Raw genomic sequence first — 27190 nt, 5'->3', positions numbered from 1 at the left:
TTGTTCCCACGTGCTCTGTCCCAGGGAGTTAGGGCTTTATTTATGAGTTTCCGTTGTGCTGCTTTTTTTTTTTTTTTTTTTTTCCTTTTTTTCAGGGCTGCCATGCCCAGCAAGGAGGCAGCCTAGTCACTTTCTGCCTGCAGAGGCTTTGCTGAGCTGCTGTAGTCTCCGCCCAGCTGCTTGTGAACTTCCCTGCAGTCCTGTTTATATGGGTGTAGTTAGAACTGCCTCGGCAATGGTGGCCCACCTCTGTATTGGCAGACTCTCTCTGTAATGGCAGGTTGCCTTGGCAGTGGCAGGCAGGCTCAGCAATGGCGGGCTGGCTTGGCAACAGCGGGCTGCCTCAGCTATGTCGGACTACCTCTGTAGTGGTGGAGTGCCTCGGTAATGGCGGAAGCCCCTCCGCCACAGAGCTGGACCGTCCAGGGTTCTGCTGTGCTTGCTGTGAAACTCTCAATCCAGAGAGTTTCTGATTGCCGTTCTTTTGTGGGGGTGGGGCCAGCTGAGCCCAGCTGGCTCCCTGCCCCAGAGCCTTTCCCAGCTGTTCCAGTCGCCTATTAAAAAGGCACCGGGATCTGTGTGTTTTCCCATATGGTGACTCACCGCGTCAGCTTAAACAGTTGCTCTGGGATGCGTGGCGCTTGTTTTTGCCCAGGAATCTCCTGGCCTGGCTCCTTGTTCAGACCCCTCTTTTTTTTTTTTTTGAGACGGAGTTTCACTCTTGCTAGCCAGGCTGGAGTGCAATGGTGGGATCTTGGCTCACCGCAACCTCCGCCTCCTGGGTTCAGGCAATTCTCCTGCCTCAACCTCCTGAGTAGCTGGGATTACACGCACGTGCCACCATGCCCAGCTAATGTTTTTTGTATTTTTAGTAGAGACGGGGTTTCACCATGTTGACCAGGATGGTCTCGATCTCTTGACTTCATGATCCAACCGCCTCGGCCTCCCAAAGTGCTGGGATTACAGGCTTGAGCCACCGCGCCCGGCCTTCAGACCCCTCTTTAATCAGATGAATGAGCAACTTCCCGGGGCTCCAATTGTCAGCCAAAAGGGCCCCCGGGCCAGTGTATTTTGTACAGAGGACCGCCGGCTGGTACAAAGCAGCCACGCGAGGCAAAGCAGCCGTGTCAAGCAAAAGAACCGCGCCGGCCAAAACAGCCACGCAGGCGACCTGTGGGGCTCCTCTGCCTGGGAATCTCCTGGTCCATAGGCAATAAAAATGCAGCATCCACTCACCTTCTGCACTTTCACTGGGAGCTGCAACCCTGAGCTGTTCTTAAATGGCCATCTTCATCAAGGTAGTTTTTATCAATCACAATATATTTTCTAGTATAATTCAACTGGAATCTTAGATTATGATTTTAGACTAAAATTTCTTAAACATTTTATTAGCCCCAACTCGTGCTCTAATAAATACACTTTTATAGGCCATGCATTACTCTTTAGAATTCTGGTGACCAATTCTTCTTCTAGGTGCAAAGTTGATGGAAAGTTCTAGTTTTCCATCTCTGTAATAATAACAGTCTTTCAGGTAATGGTAGATGACCATGTCTAGCTAATTGAATGTTTTATAGTAATAAAATTAAACTCTGTATCACAGAAATATTTTTAAAAAAACTAATTGTAGCGCAAGTATTAAACTGTATTTTTACAGCTATAAAGGAACAAAAGGCTCGGTTACATATCTATTTCTCCATGTACTTTATGGTATGTCATGTTTCTTTTCTCTCTTGGCTGAAGCTCACATTAAATTGACTAGTTAGGCTTTTTTGTTGTTTCTGCCTTCATCCTCACATTTTAAAAATGATTTATCCCCACCTAATTGTTTTCTCACAGATCTCATTTCTTTAGTGACTGGTCTTTCAGTCCATCTGTGTCTTCATTGTCAGCATATTTAGTTACAGCTTTCTCTTTCATTATCTATGTGCATCTTTCATTCAACAATTATTACCCACAAGATTTACTCTTGTTTTTTATTTTCCTTTTCTTTGGAAGAGGTAAATTTATGCACTTATCTTTATCTTTTTGACAAAAGGAATAAAAGCAATGAATACTATTTTCAATGCGATCCCACTTAAATAAGGTATTACTATAAACTAAATTCTCATCCCCCCCCCACAAGAAGTGATTTATGCAAATAATTATTTCCAGCTTATGCCCATAATGATTTTCTCATGTTTTTGAGCTGATAATAAAGTATATATGTGCTAAGTAAATTACTGCTTCATAGTATAATTCTGCTAATTTGCATGATTCATTTAAGAAGGAAGTATAGTATAGTGCCAGAAAAATAAACTTTAGAATATGCAAAAAAATCACTTTGTGTTCTGAAAGTAAGTTTATCTAAAATCTAAAGAATTATTTCAGGTTAAGCTGTGGCCAAATGTATCATTCTGAGGTATATCTGGATGTGCAAAATCATAAGGAGAGTTAGAGAAAAACAGTTTGTAGTTTTTACTGAAATTAGAATTTGAAAAGATAATGCTGGGATTTTAGTATGTTTATATATTTTGATTGTCCAATCTAGAGTGAACATTTTAAGTTAAGAAAAAATCATGGGGAGTAGTAACTATGTGGGACTGTAGTTTAACAATTTAGTTGAGTGTTGTAGTAAGTAGAAGTCATTTTCAGAAAGAAAACACTGAGTACTTTTGTGGCAGCTAACTTATAGCAGCAGAAGTATAAAATAATAATGGCATATTCTAATGCTATGACTGTGGAGAGAAATGGGAGGGGCCTGACTTTTCACTAGAAGCAGCTGGTGTATAGTTTAACAGCACCAGTAGAAGTCAAAAGACATGTTAGCATCCTGGTTCTGCCACTTCCTAGGTATGGGATCTTGGGAAAAATTCTTTATCTGATTGTCATTGACCTCGTTCATAAAAATGGTACTAATGGTAACTCTCAGTATGTGTAATGAACAAAAGTAGTGGGAAATGTAAAAACATTTGTTAACTGGAAAATAGGTTTACAAATGTGAGAAAAAATGATCACAACAGTATTCAGTGACTTAGTAAAACTCGAGGAAAATTTTTGTAAACCTGAGGATGATAAAATGGCAGTAGCATCAAGAAAAGAATGGGAAAGTAGGAAATGGCATGGGGATTTTAAATTTGGGGTAGGGGCATCTTCAGCTTCAGCAGGCTACTACAACAGAAGATGTCCTGTAAGAGCACAGCGGTTTAGCACATGAGACTTCCTGATGAAATTTAAAAGTGTTTTGACCTAGAATTTATTTTGGTTATAGATCACAAACTGTGTGAGTCAGTGAGATGCTGAATATACAAGATGACATCTTATGCTATAGTATTAGGAACAGAAAAAGAAAGAGCAAATACTTCTCACTATAAATACTTTCTACAAAGAAAATAGAAAATGTTAGAAGATGTCAAGGAATTTTGTAGTTAGGATGGGAATGGGAGAGGAATGGAAATCTGTGGTCAGAGAAGACCTCTCTGAGTATGATATTGAAGCTGCCAACTACAGGATGAGAAACATCCAGCCATATGAAAATCTAAGAGAAGGAAATTCTGAATGGAGAGAACAAAGGATCATATCTATTCATCATTTTGCTCTAAACACCCTGGAATGGGCAGAAAGCCATCATCATAATTATTTTTTATGATTACACTATGTACAACAAATGTGAAATAGAATCCTGTCACATTTAAATGCTTCCTAAATGTTCTTTTTTTTCCTTTTAAAGAAGGCTTGCTACACTTTTGAAGTTTGTTCTTTCTCTCGCTCTCTATTTTTCTTTTCTTTCTTTCTTTTCCTTTTCTTCTTTTCTTTTCTTTCTTGACAGTCTCACTTTGTTGCCTGTGCTAAAGTGCAGTAGTACAATTTCAGCTCACTGCAGCCTTGACCTTTCAGGGTAATGTGATCCTTCCATCTCAATTTTCTGACTATCTAGGATTACAGGTATGCACTACCATGCCCAGCTAATTTGTGTATCTTTTGCACAGATGGTGTTTGACCATTCTTCCCAGGCTGGTTTCAAACTCCTGGGTTCAAGCAATCCACCCACCTTGTCCTCCCAAAATCTTAAGATTAAAGGTGTGATCCAATGTCCCTGGCCTGACAGATACAGCCAATCACCATGGCATGTGTATACCTGTGTAACAAGCCTGCATGTTCTGCACCTCTACCCCAGAACATAAAGTATAATAAAAAAAATAAAATAGTTGCACAGTTGATCACATATTTGCTTGTTTTTATTTAAAGATAACATAAAAAAAATTATTAGTATATTACCATGCCATTCAACCTTATTTTTCTATCAGTAAAGATTTTATCAAAAAATATGTAGGTTGAATTTTCAAGTCTTTGTTTACCTAAATGAAGCATCTTCTGTGGTGTTCTGTTGATGCTCAATATGACATATTTCCAAGTTTTCTATCATAAATATCTTAACACTGAAATATTTATGAGGATATTTAAAATTTTTAATATTGTAAGTATTACACCAAGTAATATTTATATTATATATTTTTATATATGTGCTCGTGTGTGTGTGTGTATATATATATTATATAAGTTTTTGAGATGGAGTCTTGCCCTTTCACCCAGCTGGAGTGCAGTGGTGTGATCTTCACTCACTGCAACCTCCACTTCCTAGGTTTAAGCAATTCTTTTGTCTCATCCTCCCAAGTAGCTGGGACTACAGGTGCACACTAACAATCTGGGCTATTTTTTTTAATTTTTGGTAGAGACAGGGTATCACCATATTGGCCAGGCTGCTCTCAAACTCCTGACCTCAGGTGATCCACCCACCTCGGCCTGCCAAAGTGCTGAAATTACAAACGTGAGCCAATGCACCTGGCATATATATATATATATATATATATAAATTTTTTTTTTTTTTTTTTGAGACAAGAGTCTTGCTCTGTCACCACGTGCCAGGCTGGGGAGCAGTGGCACAATCTAGGCTCACTGCAACCTCCACCTCCTGGGTTTAAGCAACTGCCTTGCCTCAGCCTCCCTAGTAGCTGGGTCTACAGGTGTGTGCCACCACACCCAGCTACTTTTTGTATTTTTTAGTAGAGACGGGATTTCACCATGTTGGCCAGGATTGTCTCAATCTCTTGACCTCATGATAACGCCCGGCTCAGCCTCCCAAAGTGCTGGGATTACAGGCATGAGACACCGTGCTCGGCTGCCAATATGTATTTTTTAAATGTTTTCTTTTTCTTTTTGGTGGAGACTGCAAAGTAGAGTTAGGTAATTTGAAGCTAGCTCCTGACTGAGATATGCACGTGCTAATAGTTTGTCTGTGAATATGTTTCCTTTGGGCTGCCATACTTGGATAAGCAAGTCAATGGACATTAAGAAGGTAACAGGTTAAGGCTAACCTAGAAAGTGTAGATGACATTCTCTACTGGAATGCTTTGGTTTTCAGTACATGCTTCTCCTCTTGTTTTTTAAGTCAAATTAGTTTTAAAATACTAAATTGAAATTTCGGGGGAGACAGAGTCTTGCTCTGTTGCCTAGGCTGGAGTGTGGTGGCATGGTTCACTACAGTCTCCACCTCCCAGGCTCAAGTTATCCTCCAGCATCAGTAGCTAGGACTACAGGCACACACCACAATGACTAACTCATTCTGGTATATATATATTTTTTTTGTAGAGATAGGTTCTCATTATGTTGCCCAAGCTCGTCTTGAACTCCAAGCTCATCTTGAACTCCAAGCTCAAGCAATCCACCTACCTTGGTTTTGCAAAGGGTTAGGATTGTAAGAGTCAGCCACCAAGCTTGCGTAAACTGAAATTTATTTAAGTAAACTGATTAGTGCTGGGTTGTGGTGCACATTGGTTATCTCAACACTTTGGGAGGCAGAAGTGAAAGGATTACTTAAGACCAGGAGTTTGGTCTGGGCATAGTGGCTCATCCCAGCACTTTGGGAGGCTGAGGTGGGTGGATCTGAGGTCAAGAGATTAAGACCATCCTGGCCAACATGGTGAAACCCCGTCTCTACTAAAATACAAAAGAAAAAAAAAAAAAAATTAGCTGGGCGTGGTGGCATATGCCTGTAGTCCCAGCTACTCAGGAGGCTGAGGCTGGAGAACTGCTTGAACCCAGGAGGCAGAGGTTGCAGTGAGCTGAGATCATGCCACTGCGTTTCAGCCTAGTGCCTGGTGACAGAGCGAGACTGTCTCAAAACAAAAACAAAACAAACAAAAAACCCCACAACACCAGGAATTTGAGGCCAGCCTGGGCAATATAGTGAGACCTTGTCTCTACAAAAATAACAATAAAAAAGTAGCCTAGCATGATGGTACACAGCTGTAGTTTCAGCTACTCAGGAAGTTGAGATGAGAAGACTGCTTGAGGTCGGGACGTTGAGATTGCAGTGAGCCATAATCACGCGACTACATTCCAGCCCTCGGTGACGGAGACCCTGTTTTAAAAAAAGAAAAAAAATTGATAAGAAAGTCTTTATGAAACTCATTATAATTTTTTAAACGGAAACTCATGCTTGATATTACCTCAGCAGTGTGTCCTTCAGAAACTGTCAGAGCCTTTACCTGGACCTGAAAATGGAAAAACAAAACAAAACAAAAAACACGGTATAGTCAATGTAAAAGAAGGTAAGAATACTATTTGATTTAAAAAGTCATTTGATGGAATTTTTTTTTTTAAATTAGAACACTAATATATTAAAATAGCTAAAGAAAATGTTCTATTAATTTTATAGTAAGTAAAGGAGAAGTAAAATGGTGATAAGTTTTATATCTAATCAGGGGTCAGCAGTTGAGTCTATTGAGAGTACCATTAAAGGAGCTGAATTATTAGTTCCCATTTTAAGATATTCTAAGATCTGAGGAAAATCAGGAAAGAGGGAAGAGGAAATGAATAAAAGAGAGAAAGAATGAGGAGGGTAGTGTGTACATAGAATAAATGAAGAAACAGTACGCGGGTGTATGTAAAGGAGGGTAGTAAAGTCAAATTGATTTGTAGAAGAAGGAAGAACAGAGTGATAGAAATAGGAAAGAAGGTAATGCCAGCTTCCAGCACCACAGTGTGTCAGAGAATTAACTTCTTCCTGCTCTTGCTGTCATTCTCACTATTGGAGAGGCATTAAGGATTGAGGTCCCTTACCACACAGATCTGTGTTTTATCTACAATAGATGAATATCACCATAGATGGTCAGCCATGTATGGCCATAATTTAGTTTTATAGAAAATGTTATAACTTCATCGGATAGTATCATATAGGCCAAATTAACATAATTGAATAGTGTCATGTGATTTATGAAGAGGAAGTTAGAGAAGGTATAGCCTGATTGAAAGTGTATTAGAAACATTACAGCTTATAATGCAGAATTAAATTCAGGGACTTAATAGGGAAGAAATTGAGGCTAAGCTCCAGATGGGCAATTAAGGTAAACAAATGTGGAAGCATATTAGTGTAGAACGGGGTATCCAAATTTTCATGAATTAGTTGGGGAGCTTCTGGAAAATGGACATTCTCATTCAGCATGTGTGGGATTCTGCCCTCCTCAGGAGTACTCAGGTGGTGTTGGTGCTGTTCCTTGGACACAGCTCTGAATAACAAGGAAATAGCCTTCCTTTAGAGAAATCTGGAAAAAGAACCATTGAACAGCAATTTAAATAAATAACAGAATCAAGGGAAGGCATTAATCTCCTTTTATTTCTGAAGCAGGATTCTAGCCACAGAGGAAGCAGAATTGAGATGAAAACAGAAATTGTTGGTGCATACTACTGCTGAAAACAGATGAAAAAAGTTGTTGCAATTATCCATAAAAAGCAGTTAGGAAGAGAAGCATTGGATGACAGATCTAAAGATTACTTTTGCAAAGGAAGAGGGATTGTGAAAGGGCAAGGAAGGAGGAAGAAAAAAAGGTTTATTGGGGGACTTTGCAGTCAAAACCAAGGAAGCTTGAGGCAACTCACTTCCAGTTCCTTGGACATATACCCAGCAAAAACAGTTATTGCTATGGAGTACTGGAGGTAGTAGGGAGTGCTGGAATTGGGGTAAACCACAACTGCTAATTTCTCTTCATAGTTGTCAGGCCTCGGAGCAAGAAGTTTCATTGCCATGAGTGAATAAGATGTGATTAAGTTGTATTTTGACTAATTTTTTTGGGGGGTCAGCCAGTTCTTTGATATGATAGCTGTTTCATAAAAGTCATTTACAGAGTAAGATGACATGCCAAACTTAGTTAATTTTAGAAGCAGTCATATTATAAAATTTATGAGTATCAAAATTGTCATTTTCTAAGAACACTGCACTGATCTTGAAATATAAAAGTTTATTCTTTTCTATCAAGACTGGCAATTCAATGTTTTCTCTTTTGGCAAGTATTTTGATATTGAAATCTTATTCTGTATGGTTTACTTGATGTTTTAAGTCTTGCATGAGTGGATCAAGGAACTCTTAAGAAAAGATCAAACAAGAGGATATGAGAAATGTAGGTGCTTCAGTAGCCATGTGGGAATGGGAAAATGAGAATTTTGAGAAACTGTTATTTTGTAAGTCTGTATCATAGCTGATCAATTTAGAACACTTTCTTTGATGAGAGGTGAATCACACATTCACCTGAACTGGCATCTCAACGGTGTATTTCCTAAGTGACAGGACAAGGGGAAGCACATGATAAATATTTGTGGTGTTCTGGCATGAATGCCTCTGATGTTCCAACTTTAAATACTCTGTAGCTTTCACCATCAGCTTTGACATTGATTCTCTCAGCTTATGATTTGCTCCACTGTTTAATGGTCCCTTTTATCCTTATCAGCCCAGTGTGTTCACATTAATATCCATACTTTTCTATTTTAGTTATAGGCATTTGAAGCAATCTCACTTTTGAAATACAAACTTTGTGATTTAGGGATCCCATATTCCTATTTTACTCAATATATTTCCATCACATTGCTGTCCTAGGCAATGAAAAGAAGATGCCCAAAAGAACCCTCAAAACCTTAATAATTATTTTCATAGCCAGGCATGAGGACTCAGCTTGATAACACTGCATGAATGTTTGGTTGGCCTGGTCATACCTACATATAATTGATGACATGTCCCCTTTGCTTTGTAGGGCCTCCTGAATAATATCCTTCCTTGAAGGTAATTATATATATTTATTTTTAATTAATAACTTTATATTGTATAAAATATATATGATTTATTAGTTATTTTCTTTTAAAACTCATTCAACCTACCACTGAAATGGAAGATCCGGTTGTGTGAGAGAAGCAGTACAAAGAAAGAATGTACAGATATCGATAGCAGGTACACTTCCAATACAAATGGAATGCTGAAAATAAGTACGTTAAATGATTGGAAGTAGTCACATTCTTCTTACCCCTAATTCTTTTTGTTCTAAATTGAATGAAAGGCATTGGCATAAATGTTATTGTTGGTATCCATATTTCCATAAAAATAAATTTAGAAGAAAGCAAAATTTTAAAAATAGTTTTAACTCAGATGTTTCTATTTTAATATTTTGAATAGCATAACATTTCCAATATGGAATTTTTATACTCATCAGGGATTCAAAGTAGTGAATTTTGAGACTCTGAGATATTTCCAGTGTCTTATGTGCTAGTTGGAGTTCTGGTGTTTGCCTAAAGGAATGCTTTACTTAGATGTCAGTTTCTGTCTTACATTAGAGACTTCCTGTTAATGTTATTACACTGATGATCTGAAGCCAATGAAATGTTCTAATGAGCACACTGTGTATGCATGTGTGTGTATGGGTGTGTGTATGGGTGTGTTTGTGGCATCTTTGATTATTACAAACTAGGAAAGTAATCATTCATTCATAACTGAAGGACAGTCTTTTAAAATGGTGGTTTTGAGACTTTTTGGTATAAAAGATTTTTTAAAAAATAATTGCATAGAGGCAACCAACGTCATGAACATCATTGAGGCTACCAATATCATTAGCTGTTTTCCATTTCAATACCTTTTTGAAATCCTTAACTATATTGTGATGCTCAGAAATAATATGCAGAATTTTTGTGTCCTAAAATGGATGGTGAGTGCTTCTACACTTTACATATCTTTCTGCCACTTTCTTTTGTTTACTTTGTATTCTGTTTTTCAGATGTATCCACATTGATACGATTAGCTCTGGTTTAATTCATTTTATACTTTTCACTGTATTCCCTTATACCACTCTGCCACATTTAATTAGACTCTCCTGCTCCTGATAAATGAAGAAAGAGAATAAAGATAAAGAAAAATATCTGGGCATGGTGGCTCAAATCTCCCAGCACTTTGGGAGGCTGAGGCGGTTGGGTCATGAAGTAGGGAGACCGAGATGATCCTGGCCAACATGGTGAAACCCCATCTCTATTAAAATATGTGTCTGTAGTCCCAGCTATACAGGAGGCTGAGACACAGAAATCACTGGAACCCGGGAGGCGGAGGTTGCAGTGAGCCAAAATTGTGCCACTGCACTCCAGCCTGGCAGCAGAGCAAGATGCTGTCTCAAACAAAAAATGAAAAGAAAAAATAATGTCAGATTAAAAGGGGCTTTTGTTTAATCAGTTTGTATCTGTGAATTATTTACTATATGAGTTTAAGGCTGAGAAGTTCAGAACGCAAGCATGCACCACCATATTTTACAAATGCACTTAGAATTATGACTCACGAGCCTTTAACCTATGAAGTTATGACAATTTATTTCTCTAAAGAAGTTTACTGTTCTCTAAAAAAAAAAAAAAAAAAAGAAAAGAAAAAAAAAAAGCCTGAAAATACCAAATGACATTGTCTTATTTGACCTCTTGGACATCCTCGAATGAAACTGCAACTTATGTCAAAATTCAGAACCAAAGTTTTGAAAAATATATATAGTTTGTGAATGTCTCATGATCATAAGCCCTTGATAATGAAATGGCCTTTCAAATTTTACTTTTGCATTTTTTGCTCTTTTTCTTGACTTGCCTTATAAAACCTTAAGTTCAACAGTTTTGTTTCTACAGAAAGCAGGAATATAATTTTTTAATGTATTTCTGTCCTGTCTCATGGCATTGAGAATGCTTCAGATTTAGTGTGGACCCAGACTTATTTTTACGCGGGAACAATTAGGTTTGTTTCTTTGTTGTTGTTGTTGTTGAGACAGAGTCTTGTGCTGTGATGTGGTTCAGAGTGGATAAGCTCTTAAAGCAGTAATCTTTCCAGTGGTTCTTTCTGTGGCAGGTAAAATGACAGGTGAATTTGGGCCTTGTTATATGTAGGGCAGAGCACAAAGCTACAACTAAGTAAAACACCCAGCACCTTCCCCAAGAGTATTGGCCAGAGTAACACATTAATATCTTTTGAGGTCTTCTCCACTGGCAGCTGGAAAGTTTTTGCAAGAATCCCTGTTTCTGAATGTGGTCTCTTAAAATATATGGTATGGTTCTCACCCTTTTTCCTGTGATGATATGAAGTGATACAATGCCTATGTAATGAGATGAAGTGAGGTGAATGATGTAGGCATTGTCATGTAGTGTTAGGCCACTTACTCACCCCCTGACTCTTAAGTCAGAAAAAAGATTATCAACTTTGAGTGTTTCTAGACCTTCAGGCCTTAATGATGTTGATGGCTGGATGTAGGAGGAGACCATGTTGATGACTAATGGCTGGACAGCACACGCAGTGTGAATGCACTGGACAAAGGAATGATTCACATCCTGGTATGGACAGAGGGCAAGAACTCAAGATTTTATTGTGCTTCTCAGACTGGCACACTAGCACTTATGACTTGTTTATTTCTCGAGTTTTCAATGGAAAACTGTTTGGAATACAAGTAACTGTTAGTAGCTGTAACCACATAATTCAAAACTGCAGATGTAAAACCTGTGTTTGGACTTTGACTCATTTCTTGGTGTACAATTCTTAAACTCCTTAGACTTTCCAAAGTGATGTCTTTTGGTATGCTAATGATCAATGGCTGGAAGCACCTAGGTAGATTCAGGAGGGGAACTGGTCACCATCCTGAAGACTTGACTAATTAGAGGGTTGAGATCTTCTGTCTCACTCTGCAAACTCTGGGGAGGAGAGATGGGCTGAAGGTTGTCAGTCATCAACAGCCAGTGATTAATTAGTGATGCCTATGTATTGAAGCTTTCATAGAGACCCAAAGGGACTGGGCTTGAAGAGCTTCCACATCACCGAATACATGGAGGTTCCTGGAGGGTAGTGTGTTCTGAGAGGGCATGGAGTATAGCTGGTAAGTGTGTTTCCCTGAGTACTTTGAGCCATTCCAGCAATTCAATTTAATCCAAAGAGGGAGTCCTGGGAACCCCAATTTGAAGCTGATGGGTCAGAAGTTCTGGAGTTTCAGACTTAGGATTGATGTAGGGAGGCAGTCTCATGAGACTGAGCCCTTTACCTGTGAAATCTGATGCTATCTGTAGACAGTGTGAGAACTGAATTAGGTGACACCCAGTTTGTGTTATCTGCAGAAGTGATTGCTTGTTGGAGGGTAAAACCTTTTCACATGTTTGGTCACAGAAGCCTTCTTTGTTGACGATTATTGCTGTGGTGTGAGAGCAGAGAAAAACATGACAAATGTGTCTTTTCCACACATATAGGGGATAAGGGGTGCTACTGTTTACTCTGTTTTAACTGCTCCCCTCATATTTTGGTCCAGAAATCATGCTGTTTGACACTGGTCACTCATTCCATCTGTTCTGCTAACAATACCATTTTTAGCCAATTTCATAGGGTTTGGCTAGGATGACTTGTATACTGCAGTTCACTTGTAGATATCAAATTTTGATAAATTTATTCTTTGCATTTAATAAATACAAAATAAGGGAAGTAAGAGTTCTTACTACATTAATTACATACCGATAGGTATAATTTATATTAATTCTAATAAGGTCCCAGGTATGCTCTCAAATTAATGCTTTGTAACAAAGCATCAGTCCTATACTTCAAAGAAAAATTATCTAAATCATGTACACAACTGTGCATCCTTAATTTTTTTTATGAAGGTAGAGTCTTGCAGTGTTTCCTAAAGCCTCAAACTTCTTGGTTTCTCAAATGATCCTCCTTCCTCAGCTTTCCAAATAGTTGAAATTACAGGCATGCATCACTGTACTTTCTTATGGTTTTAATACTCTACACATTGTTGATTTAAAATGCATTTTACCCTTTCCTTTAATAGATTGTAGGAGTTCTGATCAACCTGCAGTCAGGTAGGATTTTACAGATTAAAAAAATTATGTTAACTAAGAAAATATAGATGGAAGAAACTAATATCTGTTGAGTGTTGTATTCTGGGGTAACCACCCTATTATGTATTTATCTCATAAAGCCATCACAACATCTGTGTTCTTATAACCTACTGTTTATTAAATAGGCAACTGTAGTTTAGAGAGGTTGATTAATTGGATCATGATCCCATAGTTCACAAAGTAGCTGACCCACACAGTTTGACCATCAGCCTATCTGGCTTTGAAATCTTCTCTCTTATTCCTCAGTACAGATTGATAGAGATATCTGTGCAGCACTTTGATCAATGTGTAAGTCAGAATAAGATTAGTCAGATTAATTTTAATTAGTATCTAAATTAACGAGTTTAAATAAGTTAAACTCTCATTTTAGGTCACTGTTAGAAATGAGGTTAGTCACTGAGTTTGTCCTAATTTAACAATTTTTTTGGTAAGCAGCTTTTTTTTTTTTTTTTTAAATTAACCATCAAAACTTTTAGGGCAGAGTAAATGTTTGGCCATAGGACTGGAAATTTTACAAAACCAAGATTTGGCAAGTCTTGGAGAGAAATTAACTTCCCAGTTTTGTTTTCCCTGTAGGCTAGTATTTCTGCCTACTTCCATAATGCTTTTTTATTTTTATTTTTTCTTTTTCCAGGACTTTTCTTCCTTGGCATTTCTTTTGTTATGTTTTCAAATTCTGCTGGCTATGTATTCTCAATTTTCCTATAGACAGAACCAAAAGCACATAGAATTACAGAAATTTAAGCAATCTTAGGACTAATTAAAATAGCTTCTAGTACTTCAATCTGTGTGGAACGTTTTGATCAAATGATTTTCTAGATAGAGATCTTGAGACTCAAGATTAGGATGCTTCTTTTTGGCCACAGGCAAGGTAGAAACGAGATTTGAACTCATTTTAAAGCCCAATACTCTTTTTTATTCCATTGGCAGGTTTTTGTTGTTGTTGTTGTGGTTGTTTTTTGAGACAGAGTTTTGCTCCTGTTGCCAGACTGGAGTGCAATAGCACAATCTTGGTTCACCGCAAACTTCGCCTTCTGGGTTCAAGTGATTCTCCAGCCTTAGTCTCCTGAGTATCTGGGATCACAAGCATGCGCCACCATGCCCTGATAATTTTGTATTTGTAGTAGGTTTCTTCATGTTGGTCAGGCTGGTCTCGAACTCCTGACCTCAGGTGATCTGCCTGCCTTCGCCTCCCAAACTGCTGGGATTACAGGTGTGAGCCACCACACCTGGCCTGGCATGTGTTTTAATAATACAAAGGGGGAGTGGGTCTGGTGCACCCAGTGGATAGAATGAGAAGGGAATTAGCTTGTGAACCCAATGGAAATGGCTAAGAATGGAATGAGCAGGGGAAGGTCAAGTTTGAAGAGAAACGACACTGAATACGGATTATTCAATAAGAGATTAGAATATTGGGGTTTATGACAAGTCTGATAAATTATAAAGATGAAGGACACAAGATATTGGGAATTTTCTACAATGGCACATTAAAATAGAGGGTTCAAGGAATTCTAAACAGATTGCTGTGCTCTTTTTAAGTCAAGAACTGACAAACTTTAAGATTTTTGCTGTAAGATGCTAAAACATTTGGAGACACTGGGAGGAGTGTACAGCAGACAGAAATGTGGTATCATCTAATTCCATCCTCACTTACAGAGAGGTGGCTTAGAGCCCCTTGAGTACTGATGGGCTAGAGATTGCTGAACTACATAGATCTGTGGCCCAGGGCAGGTGTCTCCTCACCTCTTGCCTCTTTTCCCAATTCACTGGTGTCCTTCGCATAGCCATGCAGACTGGGTCAGCGGCATCATTGGCTGTCAAATCAGTCTTGAAGTTCAGCTGGGTAGTTGGAGGTGTATCTGTGCTGATAGGTAGTAGAGAGTCCAGTTAGGTTGTTATTCAGGAGCAGGGATACAGACTGCTCCCACTCCTGGTCATTTAAGGCCATCCTTTCAGGAATCTGTGCTTTCATAGACTGAAGATTTGAAGATTAATGGAAACTGCCACGGAGCCCTGCATAGGTGGAATCTGGAAGTGAAAACCCATAGGAATTAAGATATTTAGGTAGTATTTAGGGAAATAGAGGTACAACTGCCAAGACTGTTTTTCCAGCAGTCTCTCTCATTGGATATCTGAGTGCCTATGAAGGGTTTTAAGGGCTTACTAGTTTATGTCGACCTGAAAAAGGTAGGACCTATAGAGTGAAAATAATTGGATTTTTATAATTGTTAATGTTTTAATCTTTCTGGGAAGAGTATCCTCAATAAGAAAATACAACTTCGTTATTTTTGTACATTTTGTACTTTTAGCTCTCACACATTTGAAATACAGCAGGGGATTCTCTGCACTCTTTTAGGACAAAGGAAAGCATTGGCACCTTCTTAAGTGGTTTTTTATGCTGAAGAATCAAGACTGCCATTTTGAAGTGACACAGATTAATCTTTTAACCAGAGATAGATAATGGACAAGAGACAGTGAATCTTTCTACCTTGTTTTAGGTCATAAGTTTCCTTCCAGTTTAGGTGACAAAAGTTATGTCATCCATTAATTGAATTTCACGTTCTGCTTCAGGACAGATAATTTTTGCAGGTAAATTATTGTCAAGCTCTGCCAATATATTGGCTGTCAGTATTTGTTATGGAGTTCAAGGTCAGTTTTCATTGAATATTTTATAGATTTGGACAGCTGAAGGCAGAAATAGGTAACCAAAATCTATTTTTAGAACAGAGGCCATATTTTAATTGTATCAAGATATGTTATTTAATATACAGATGGCTGACCTTTTCCCAGGTTGTGTTTTTGTTTTTTGGAGGGGGATGGTGCATATGAACTGGCAGTTAAAAAATTTGTAAAAAAGAAAAAAGTTGCTCATTTTTATTGTATATTTTTGCTCTAAAGCATTTTCCAGTAACTGTGTATGGATTCATGCCCTAAACCAGACGATGAAAACTTGACTTACTACCAAGGTAAAGTGGTCTCTTGTAAAATTTTCTCTCCGTCAACTTTTGCATGGTATTTACTTTTAAAATTTAGCAGTGGTTTATCTCTTATTGTTTTATGATGGTTATGGAAAGTTGGTCAGAGAAAACCATAGACATGGCTAGTTGATTTAAAAATTTTATTTAATGTTGGCAAACTAACAAAAGATTGATAAGTACTGTGACAGGGTGTGGGCCGAACAAAAATGAACTAGAAGATACATAGCAACAGAAAAATCACATTAGGAAATGCTTTCCCCAATAGAGAAAATATGAAGTTTGGTTAAGGTTTAATTAGATAAATATTAACACTTTGACTTTTAAATCATACTAGTGTGACATCTATATTTTTGCCAGTATAAATCTTCAGTGGATCAAATTACTTGTGGTAATCATGGAATCTCCCTGGCACCTTTTAGTTGAAAAACTACAACAAATAGCATATAGCTGTTTTTCTTGGACACTTATTATTTGGGTATTATATACTTGGTAGGATTGTTCCTCTACTTACATTATTGGTTCTGTAGTGAGAATAAAATATTAAAAATTGTAGAAAAAATAGCTGAGTGTGGTGATACACACCTATAGCCTCAGCTACTTGGGAGTTTGAAGTTTCCTGAGCCCAGGAGTTTGAGAACCACCTGGGCAGCATAACAAGGCTGCATCCGATTTATTTATTTTTATAATTATACTAAGTTCTGGGGTACATATGCAGAACGTGCAAGTTTGTTACATAGGTATACACATGCTATGGTAGTTTGCTGCATCCAAGCCCCTGTCATCTACATTAGGTATTTCTCCTAATGTTATCCCTCCCCAATCCCTCCACCCCCTGCTATGCCTCCCTTACTCCCCTCTCCTCCCGACAGGCCCTGGTGTATGATGTTCCCCTCCCTGTGTCCCTGTGTTCTTATTGTTCAACACCCACTTATAAGTGAGAACATGCAGTGTTTGGTTTTCTGTTCTTGTCAGTTTTCTGAGAATGATGGTTTCCAGTTAAATCCATGTCCCTGCAAAGGACATGATATCCTTTTTTATGGTTGCATAGTATTCCATGGTGTATATGTGCAACATTTTCTTTATCCAGTCTATCACTGATGGGCATTTGGGTTGGTTCCAAGTTTTTGCTATTGTAAACCGTGCTGCAATAAATGTGTGTGCATATGTCTTTATAATAGAATGATTTATAATCCTTTGGGTATATACCCAGTAATGGGATAGCTGGGTCAAATGATATTTCTAGTTCTATATCCTTGAGGTATTGCCACAATGTCTTCCACAGTGGCTGAACTAATTTACCCTCCTGCCAACAGTGTGAATACATTCCTATTTCTCCACATCCTCTCCAGCATCTGTTGTCTCCAGATTTTTTTAAATGATCACCATTCTAACTGGCATGATACGGTATCTCAATGTGACTTTGATTTGTATTTCTCTAATTACCACTAATGATGAGCTTTTTTTCATGTTTGTTGGCTGCATAAATGTTTTTTTTGAGAAGCATCTGTTCATATCCATTGCCCACGTTTTGATGGGGTTTTTTCTTGTAAATTTATTTAATTTCTTTCTAGATTCTGGATATTAGCCCTTTGTCAGATGGATAGATTGCGAAATTTTTTTCCCATTCTATTGGCTGCCAGTTCACTCTAATGACTGATTCTTTTGCTGTGCAAAAGCTCTTAAGTTTAATTAGATCCCACTTGTCTATTTTGGCTTTTGTTGCCATTGCTTTTGGTGTTTTAGTCATGAAGTTCTTGCCTATGCCTGTCCTGAATTGTATCGCCTAGATTTTCTTCTAGGGTTTTTATGGTGTTAGGTCATAGGTTTAACTCTTTAATCCATCTGGAGTTAATTTGTGTATAAGGTGTAAGGAAGGGATGCAGTTTCAGCTTTCTGCAGATGGCCAACCAGTTTTCTCAACACCATTTATTAAATAGGGAATCCTTTCCCCATTGCTTGTTTTTGTTAGGTTTGTCAAAGATCAGATGGCTGTAGATGTGTGGCATTACTTCTGAGGCCTCTCTTCTACTCCACTGGTCTATCTCTGTTTTGGTATCAGAGCCATGCTGTTTTGATTACTGTAGCCTTATAGTAGAGTTTGAAGTCAGGTAGCATAATGCCTCTAGCTTTTTGTTGTTGTTGTTTGTTTGCTTAGGATTGTCTTCTTTATGCAGGCTGTCTTTTGGTTATATATGAAGTTTAAGGTAGTTTCTTCCAGTTTTGTGAAGAAAGTCAATGGTAGCTTGATGGGGTAGCATTGAATGTATAAATTATTTTGGATAGTATGGCCATTTTCACAATATTGATTCTTCCTAACCATGAGCATGGAATGTTTTTCCATCTGTTTGTTTCCTTTCTTCTTTGAGCAATGGTTTATAAGCCTCCTTCAAGAGGTCCTTTCATTCCTTGTTACATGTATTCCTAGATATTTTACTCTCTTTATAGCAATTATGAATGGGAGTTCATTCATGATTTTGCTTGCTGGCTGTAACTGGTGTACAGAAATGCTTGTGATTTTTGCACATTGATTTTGTATCCTAAGATTTTGCTGAATTTGCTTATCAGCTTAAGGAGATTTTGGGCTGAGATGATAGGGTCTTCTAAATGTACAATCATGTGATCTGCAAATTGAGACAATTTGACTTCCTCTTTTCCTAGTTTAGTACCCTTTACTTCTTTTTCTTGCCTGATTTCCCTGACCAGATCTTCCAATATTATGTGGAGTAGGACTGGTGAGAGAGGGCATACTTGTCTTGTGCTGGTTTTCAAACGAAATGTTTCAGTTTTTGCCCATACACTATGTTACCGTCTGTGGGTTTATCATAAATAGCTCTTATTTTGAGATATCTGCCATCAATACCTAGCTTTGTGAGAGTTTTTAGCATAAAGAGCTGAATTTTGTAGAAGGCATTCTCTGCATCTATTGAGATAATCATGGTTTTTGTCTTGGTCCTGTTTATGTGCTGGGTTATGTTTATAGATTTGCATGTGTTGAACCAGCCCTGCATTTCAAGGGTGAAGCTGACTTGATCATGATGGAGCTTCTTGATGTGCTGTTGGATTCAGTTTGCCAGTATTATTATTGAGGATTTTTCCATTAACATTCATGATGGATATAGGTCTGAAATTTTCTTTTTAAGTTGTATCTCTGTCAGGTTTTGGTATCAGGATGATGTTGGTCTCATAAAATGAGTTAGGTAGGATTCCCTCTTTTTGTATTGTTTTGAATAGTTTCAGAAGGAATGGTACCAGCTCCTTTTTTTACCTATGGTAAAATTCGGCTGTGAACTTGTCTGGTCCTGGACTTTTGGTTGGTAGGCTATTAATTGCTGCCTCAATTTCAGACCTTGTTATTAGTCTATTCAGGGATTTAATTTCTTCCTGGTTTAGTCTTGGGGGGTGTATGTGTCCAGGAATTTATCCATATTGTGTAGATTTACTGGTTTATTTGCAAGAGATGTTTATAGTAATCTCTGATGGTAGTTTGTATTTCTGTGGTATCAGTGGTGATATCCCCTTTATCACTCTTTATTGCATCTATTCTTCTCCTTTTTTTATTAGTCTGGCTAGTGGTATGTTTTGTTGATCTTTTCAAAAAACCACCTCCTGGGTTCACTGATTTTTTTTAAGGATTTTTTGTGTCTCTATCTCCTTCAGTTCTGCTCTGAACTTAGTTATTTCTTGTCTTCTGCTAGCTTTTGAATTTGTTTGATCTTGCTCCTCTAGTTATTTTAATTATGACAATAGAGCAGGTCTAAAAGAAAGTGTCCCAGCCTCACCCCCTCGCTACCACTTTCATGGATTTTTTTTATCTGTATGCTTATTTTTTTTTTACCTACATTAAAAATTCCATTCCCTAGTTTTTAAAAAATGTAATCACATTTATTTTTAAAAATAAACTTTGGATCACTGCCATAAATAGAGAATTATTAACACTTGCCCAAATTAGATGATCTTTTATAAAAACAAAACTAGGAGCTCGAAACCCACTCTCTTTGTTACAAAGGGAAGCTAGTGACTGCTAGGTACTGAAAGCAAGCTTGGACCCAACTGAGACTTTCTCAGGGACATAATCAAAAGGACTAAATGAGAAATGAAAAACAGGCCAGGTGCAATGGCACACACGTGTAATCCCAGCATTTTGGGAGGCCAAGGAAGGACGATGAGCCCAGCAGTTCAAGACCAGCCTGGCCAACATGGTGAAATCCTGTCTCTACTAAAAAGACAAAAATTAGCTGGGTGTGGCAGTGAGTATCTGTAATCCAAGCTACATGGGAGGCTGAGGCAGGAAAATTCCTTGAACCTGGGAGGCAGAAGTTGTAATGAGCCAAGATAGCACCACTGCACTCCAGACTGGGTGACAGAGTGAGACTCTGTCTCAAAAAAGAAATAAACGCTCGTCTGTCATTGAATGTGTTTGCACATAACCTGAAACCATTTCAGGCACAACTGAACCCCATATTGCAGAAAGCCCTGACTTAAAGCATTCAGGTTGCCTATAGCTAATGAGAGCCCCTAAGCTGCTCAAGTCGACGTGGCAGTCAGTAGAGCAGACACTACAAGCACCAACCCTAGAGTCTGCTAGGATTCAAATCTCAGTTCTGCGGCTTACCAGCAGTGACCCTGAGTAAGTGTCTAAACCTCTCTGGCCTCAGTTTCTGGTGCAGTAAATAGTACCTTTATAGATGTATTGTAGATAAGGCACTTTGCACAGTGGGCGCTCTGTAAGCTGTAGCCACCATCATCACTGAAGGAGCAAATCTCACTTGCCCTTTCGATGCCTTGCCAGCCTCCATCAGCTTTCAAGTCTCCTCCTTCTTGGCTTCGGCTTTCTGCAGCTCTGTTGTGCTGTTGTGGTGCCCGCTGATGTCCCCGCTATAGGAGGAGGAGCTGCTGAGCTGTCTGGAGAAGCACAGGGATGTCAACTGCACAGGCACACATGTAAACATATATATGAACATGTGCACATGTGCACCTCCACTGCATTCCCCAGGGTTATAGGTCCCCAGAGAAAGGGAATGTCTCAGGCAGGAATAAGTCCTGTGGAAAACACAATCTGTGATGATCTCTGGTGGTCTGCAAAAAGCCCATGACCACTGATACGTAAAAAATGCGTGCTTTTTTTTTTTTTTTTTTTTAAGATCAATTCTAATTGATCTCAAATAAAAGATAAAACAGAAAGGGCACATCTTAGATCATCTTTCAAACATGAAAAAGTTTCAAAATATGAAACATGATGAAAAAAAGGGAAAGTACCTAGTTCATTCACTTTTCTTGTTTTACAGAGGTGGTGGAGGTTGGGGTGGGATCTTGCCCTGGCTTCTCCTTCATGCAAGCATGTTACTCAGAAAGCACTTTTTGGCTGTGTGCAGTGGCTCACACCTGTAAACCTGGCACTTTGGGAGCCCAAGGCAGACAGATCACTGGTTGCCAGGAGTTCAATAACAGCCCGGCCAACAGGTGAAACCCTGTCTCTACTAAAAATACAAAAATTAGGCATGGTGGCAGGCGCCTGTAGTCTCAACTACTAGGGAGGTTGAGGCAGAAGAATCACTTGAATCCAAGAAGCAGAAGTTGCAGTAAGCCATGACTGTGTCACTGCACTCCAGCCTCAACGACAGAGACCCTGTCTCAAAGGAAAAAAAAAAAGGACTTTCTGTACATCAGTGGTCATTATCTTTATGCAGACCCCAGAGAACATCAGACTGTGTTGCCCACAGTTTTGTGTTCAGTGGCTGAGTTGGTGCCACTGCATACTGAACTCCAGCCTGCGCAAGAGGGAGACTCCATCTCAAAAAAAAGAAGAAAAGGAAAAAGAAATTATGAAGGCCATGCAAAACACAGATGTGGTTCTTTGCTGTGGAACTTTCTGTGCCTTCCTCTACCTACTTATCTCCTGAGCAAGATTACAAGGTACCTGAGGTCAAGAGCCCCATGTGTTCATCACTGCACCCCCAAAACTGTGTCCCCTGAAAACACTTCCTAAAGGCCAAATAAACCTCCAGCACCTCCCCTCTTTGATCTAGGGCCTGGGGTGGGTAACCTTTCCTTGCCCATGAGATCTGTGCATAGGTCTTTGGTTAAGGCCAAGTGAGGTGGGAGTGGCCCTCAAATCCAAAAGCAAGTGTGGCTTTTCAGGGAGCAGCAGAGGGAAGAATCAGAACCAACTCTGGATGAAATCTAGAATTCAGGTGGGGAGCTGGGCCTTCCTGCTTCATGACCTAGGGCTTCACAAATCCCAGCTAGCACCTTGGATGAAAATCTTACATCCTTCTGCACACATGCGCTGTCTGTAATCTCGCACTAGAATGCAGGCTGTGTGAGATGGTAACAGTGGCAAAAGTGACATGTACTAAGGCACAGTGCTAGGCCACATCATCTTTGCGCTGTTCTGACCCCTATAGCAACTGCAGGTCCACCATCCTTTCTCAGATCCCCAAGGTACGGTGTGCTTAGGCTCTGACTTTGTCAATATTTGTTGTTCTTTTGCTGTTTGTTTTTGCTTTTTTGAGACAGAGTCTCACTCTGTTGTCCAGGCTGGAGTGCCATGGTACAATATCAGCTCATTGCAACCTCTGCCTCCTGGGTTCAATTGATTCTTGCGCCTCAGCCTTCTGAGTAGTTAGAATTTACAGGCTCCTGCCACCATGCCTGGCTAATTTTTCTATCTTTAGTAGAGACAGGGTTTCACCATGTTGGCCAGACTGGTCTTGAACTCCTGTCTTCAGGTGATCCACCCACCTCAGCCTCCGAAAGTGCTGGGATTACAGGTGTGAGCCACCATGCCCAGCCAACTTAGCCAGTTTTTAAAAGCTAGCATGGTTAACACACTGCATATGCTATAAATCCCCAGGGATCTAAGGAAGCCCTCTATAATCAAACACGAGGATACTTCCTTTTTTGTAGAGATGGGGTCTTGCTATATTGCCCATTGTGGTCTCAAACTCCTGGCCTCAAGTGATCCTCCTTCCACGACCTCCCAAAGTGCTGATATTACAAGCATGAGCCTCCATTCCTATCCTTGAGATAGTTTTATATTGAATGCTGCTTCACAAAGACTGAACCTTCCAGGCCCCCCCGAGTGACATGAGCAAAGACCCACACCATGTAGGGAACTCAAGTGTCAAAAGTATGTGCAGATGGTGAAATCGTGAGGCCTGCATGAGTCACACCACCTCCCCCAACTTACCTCTGAAGTTCCTTCCCCATACTGTCTGTCACCAGCATGCCATTCTCCATTTGCTTTGCTTCCTTCCCTGGAATGCTGATGCCCGTGACCCCTAGCAAAAAAGAGACAAAGGAGGGGAGGGGAGTTACATGAGCTAGATGCTAAAACCAGGGACAAGAAAAACTGGTCACTTAAGGATGGAGATGGTAGCGCAATGGACAGCCAGGATGCTCAGAAAGTAGACCTGCTCTGCAGAGGCCATAAACAGGCTGTCTGGTTGAGGGCCAGGTGGTATCTGGAGTTCAGTCCCTTGGGGCAGGAACACTGCTTTACAGCTATGCAGAGAGCTCCATTCACTGAGGGCCCTGGGCCCGAGCAAGCACCCTGTACCAGCAGTAATGGGTAAAACCCAGCCCAGATAACAGTATCTCTGCTGTGTTAAGCTCACTTTCCCAGGACCAGGATGCAAGGAGCTGCAGAAGGAAAGGGCATAGCCCCCTGGTTCCCAAGCACTGCAAGAAGAGATAATATTCAAAATAGATAACCAGTTTGACAAGGGCATTATCCAACAGGCAGAGGCCCAGGGACCCCTGTAGGGCCAGGAATTAACCGTTTAGTGCCCATATCACAGAGAGCTCCCAAGAGTTCACTGTAAAAGGTACCTGGGGCACAGGCTGTTTCCACAGTAATAAGGAAGTATTTCAACATTTGAACATTTGGGGAACCTAGTTCTGCCAACAACGAGGTGAGATTTGAAGTGGGCCCTTCCCCGGTTGAGTCTTCAGATGACACCCCAGCCCTGGCAGATGCCTTAGCTGCAGACTTAGGGAAGGACCCTGATAAGGACACCGAGGGACAGGTCAGCTGGGTATCTGCCCCAATCCCAGGAAGAATCCACCCAGCATCAATGATAATCACCAGAACATCAACAATGACAATGGCAGCCAACATTTATCAAGGACACTCGGACACTGTGCTGTGTTGAAACAGATGATATCTCTTTCCTGGTTCACAATACCTCAGTGATGATGACGACTACAGTCCCCACTCTGAACTGGCTGCCTCATTCTTTGGTGCCAGGAGAGAAAGCAGCACAATGTAAGGCAAGAAAGGACTGACCCCAGAAGAGGTGGGAGAGACCCAGGATGGAAGATACAAAAGGGATAAATATGCAGTCAGCAGCATGATCAGGGTGACTGTGGAAACATGCTCAGCTGACACAAATAAAAGCAGAACTCGAAAATGCAGGGTCTCACAGAAACAGCCACAGGGAGGCATAGACACACCTGAAAAGGAAGTGGGGGCTGCAGATCATTCCTGGACTCGGGGAGGCACTCTGCACCAGGGATTCTCAATTTTGGTTGCAAGTGAATCACAGAGGGCTTTATAAATGAGTAGGTGGCAGTCAGGCATGGTGGCTCACGCCTGTAATCCCAGCGCTTTCAAGGCCAAAGTGGGCAGATCACTTGAGGCCAAGAGTTCGAGACCAGCCTGGCCAACATGGCAGGCTAAGGCATTTGTGCCAGGATGGAAACCAGTGCCTTCTGCTTCCTGCATTAAGAAAGCCTTGTAAGAAAAAAAAAATGTGAGCTGAGCTGAATGGCACGCTTGGTGCCATAGTTGATCTCCATTATGGTGCTGCTTCCTCATGTTATCACCAACTAGTCACAAACTGTGGACTGTAAGTGTCCCGTGGACCATATGTCAAGTGTGGTTAGATCACAGATATGGCATGGTCTAAACACACTCTAAAATTTACTTATTTTGGGCTGGGTATGGTGGCTCACATCAGTAATCCCAGCACTTTGGAGGTAGGTGAATCACTTGAGGCCAGGAGCTCCAGACCAGTCTGGCCAACCTGGCAAAACCCTGTCTTTGTTTAAAAAAAAAAAAAAAAATTAGCTGGGCATGGTGATGCATGCCTATAATCCCAGCTACTCAGGCGGCCAAGACATGAGAATCCTTTGAACCTGGGAGACAGAGGTTGCAGTGAGCCAAAATTGAGCCACTGCACTCTGGCCTGGGCAACAGACCGAGACCCTGTGTCAAAAAAAAAAAAAAGAATTTTTTAAAGTGCACTTATTTTATTTTCTTTCCCCACTAGAATGTCAGTTCCAGGTGTGCTGCTGTATATTTAGTACGTAAAAATGCACAGCAGGTGCTGAACAAATACTTGTCATGCACTGTAGAAAAAAAAAATCATAAAGATATAAAATAAAAAGTATATTGTCTTCTCTTCTATCAGCTCCTCTCCTCCAAAGTGACAGTTTTGTGCATGCTTTTAGAAGAAAATGTATAAACATATAGGTTTTTAATAAATATTTTGACAGATTTAAATGGGATCATAGTGTACATAGAGTTCTCTGGTGTAGTTAATAGTATATCATCTGGATTCATTCTGATCTGTTTTTGTTTTTTTTTCAGTTTTGGTTCTGAAATGAGGTCAAGCTCTGTCCCCCAGGCTGAAGTACAGTAGTGCGATCGTAGCTTACTACAGCCTCGAACTCCTGGGCTCAAGCAATCCTCCTGCTTTAGCTTCCCAAGTAGCTGGGACTGCAGGTGCACCACTGCCATGCCTGGCTTGCTTCATTTGTGTTCATGATACATGCTTGTCTGGCATGTGGATATGCCCTCCTGGTATTACCTTTTCTCCCATTCATTGCAAAAACAGGTTGTTCCCTGTTTTTCACTATCATGATCCATGCTACACTGAGTGTTCTCGTGCCTGTCCTGGGGTACGGTGATAGATCTATCCCTGCCTAGCTGGCTTTAAAAAGTTTAAAGACAACAGTGCAGGCTGGGTGCAGTGGCTCACACCTGTAATCTCAGCACTTTGGGAGGCAGAGGTGGGGGTGGATCACCTGAGATCAGGAGTTCGAGACGAGCCTGACCAAAATGATCAAACCTTGTCTCTTCTAAAAACACAAAATTAGCCAGGTGTGGTAGCTCATGTCTGTAATCGCAGCTACATGGGAGGCTGAGGCAAGAGAATCACTAGAACCCAAGAAGCGGAGGTTGCAGTGAGCTGAGATCATGGCATTGCACTCCAGCCTGGGCAACAAGAGCAAAACTCCATCTCAAAAAAAAAAAAAAAAACCAACAACAACAAAAAAAAAACAGTGCAACTTACCATTTTGCAAAGCTGGCCGCATATCAGGAGACCATATACAAATGGATTATGGAAATTCCCTTCTAAGCACAGTTAAAAAGAGTTAACGGTGAAGGATGACTTCAGATGATGCCCCACGTCTTTTCTGTCTTTTTAACTGTGTCATTCTTTTTGTAATGTTGTGCTCATTACAACTATTCCTTCTTGGTCAGGTTGACAAATTTTTCTGTGAAGCAGCATTAAACATTTTTATAAATATGAAACATCTGTTAAACTACCACCTGTTTCATCTTAGCTGAGTTGCAGGTAGAATGTTTAAGGAAGTTCTAGCCTTTTCAGCATTTGTGAAAGCGTGCTCATGCTAACACTGAATTTTCTTAGGCTTACCTTAAATCTCTGAGTCTGGACCTGCAGGAGAGATGGTATTCAAATTCAAGCCTGCATCAAAATCACCTGGATAGTTTAATATATTTGGTTGGTTGATTGAGATGGAGTATCACTCTGTTTCCCAGGCTTGAGTGCCATGGCATGATCTTAGCTCACTGCATCCTCCGCCTCCTGGGTTCAAGCAATTCTTCCACCTTAGCCTTTGAGTAGCTGGGATTACCGGCATGCAACACCACACCCAGCTAATTTAAAAAATATTTTTAGTACAGATGGTGTTTCACCATATTGGACAGGCTGGTCTCAAACTCCTGACCTCAGGTGATCCACTTGCCTTGGCCTCCCAAAGTGCTGGGA

The 27190-nt window shown here is 40.0% G+C and overlaps 1 protein-coding gene and 1 long non-coding RNA gene across 4 annotated transcripts in view; one reads left to right on the top strand and one right to left on the bottom strand.

The window, feature by feature from the left end:
* Positions 1-27190, top strand: part of LOC116549629 — a 58315-nt gene that overhangs the window by 16935 nt on the left and 14190 nt on the right. The window contains exons 2-5 of one of the 2 annotated variants that reach the window (XR_004267973.1): positions 6494-6587; positions 9060-9088; positions 13125-13155; positions 16093-16160. This is a non-coding gene — a long non-coding RNA (uncharacterized LOC116549629). Of the gene's footprint in view, positions 1-2185; positions 2197-6493; positions 6588-9059; positions 9089-12187; positions 13156-16092; positions 16305-27190 lie in introns of those variants that run through there. The other variant, XR_004267972.1, reaches the window with a different exon arrangement.
* The window catches only part of LOC116549627, a 28593-nt gene continuing 7565 nt past the window's right edge, over positions 6163-27190 (bottom strand). Inside the window, exons 2-5 of one of the 2 annotated variants that reach the window (XM_032275317.1) lie at positions 23362-23452; positions 20850-21044; positions 6486-6530; positions 6163-6397 (exon numbers count right to left, since the gene is read on the bottom strand). In XM_032275317.1, the coding sequence (XP_032131208.1) occupies positions 6299-6397; positions 6486-6530; positions 20850-21044; positions 23362-23452 (430 nt within the window). In that variant the 3' untranslated portion in view covers positions 6163-6298. Of the gene's footprint in view, positions 6398-6456; positions 6531-20849; positions 21075-23361; positions 23453-26470; positions 26838-27190 lie in introns of those variants that run through there. The other variant, XR_004267970.1, reaches the window with a different exon arrangement.

The sequence above is a fragment of the Sapajus apella genome, unplaced genomic scaffold, assembly GCF_009761245.1.
Source record: "Sapajus apella isolate SASKATOON/1434 unplaced genomic scaffold, GSC_monkey_1.0 scaffold6, whole genome shotgun sequence".
NCBI lineage: Eukaryota > Metazoa > Chordata > Mammalia > Primates > Cebidae > Sapajus > Sapajus apella.
The sequence above is the reverse complement of the archived record's forward strand: the minus strand, read 5'-3'. Positions and strand labels throughout refer to the sequence as shown.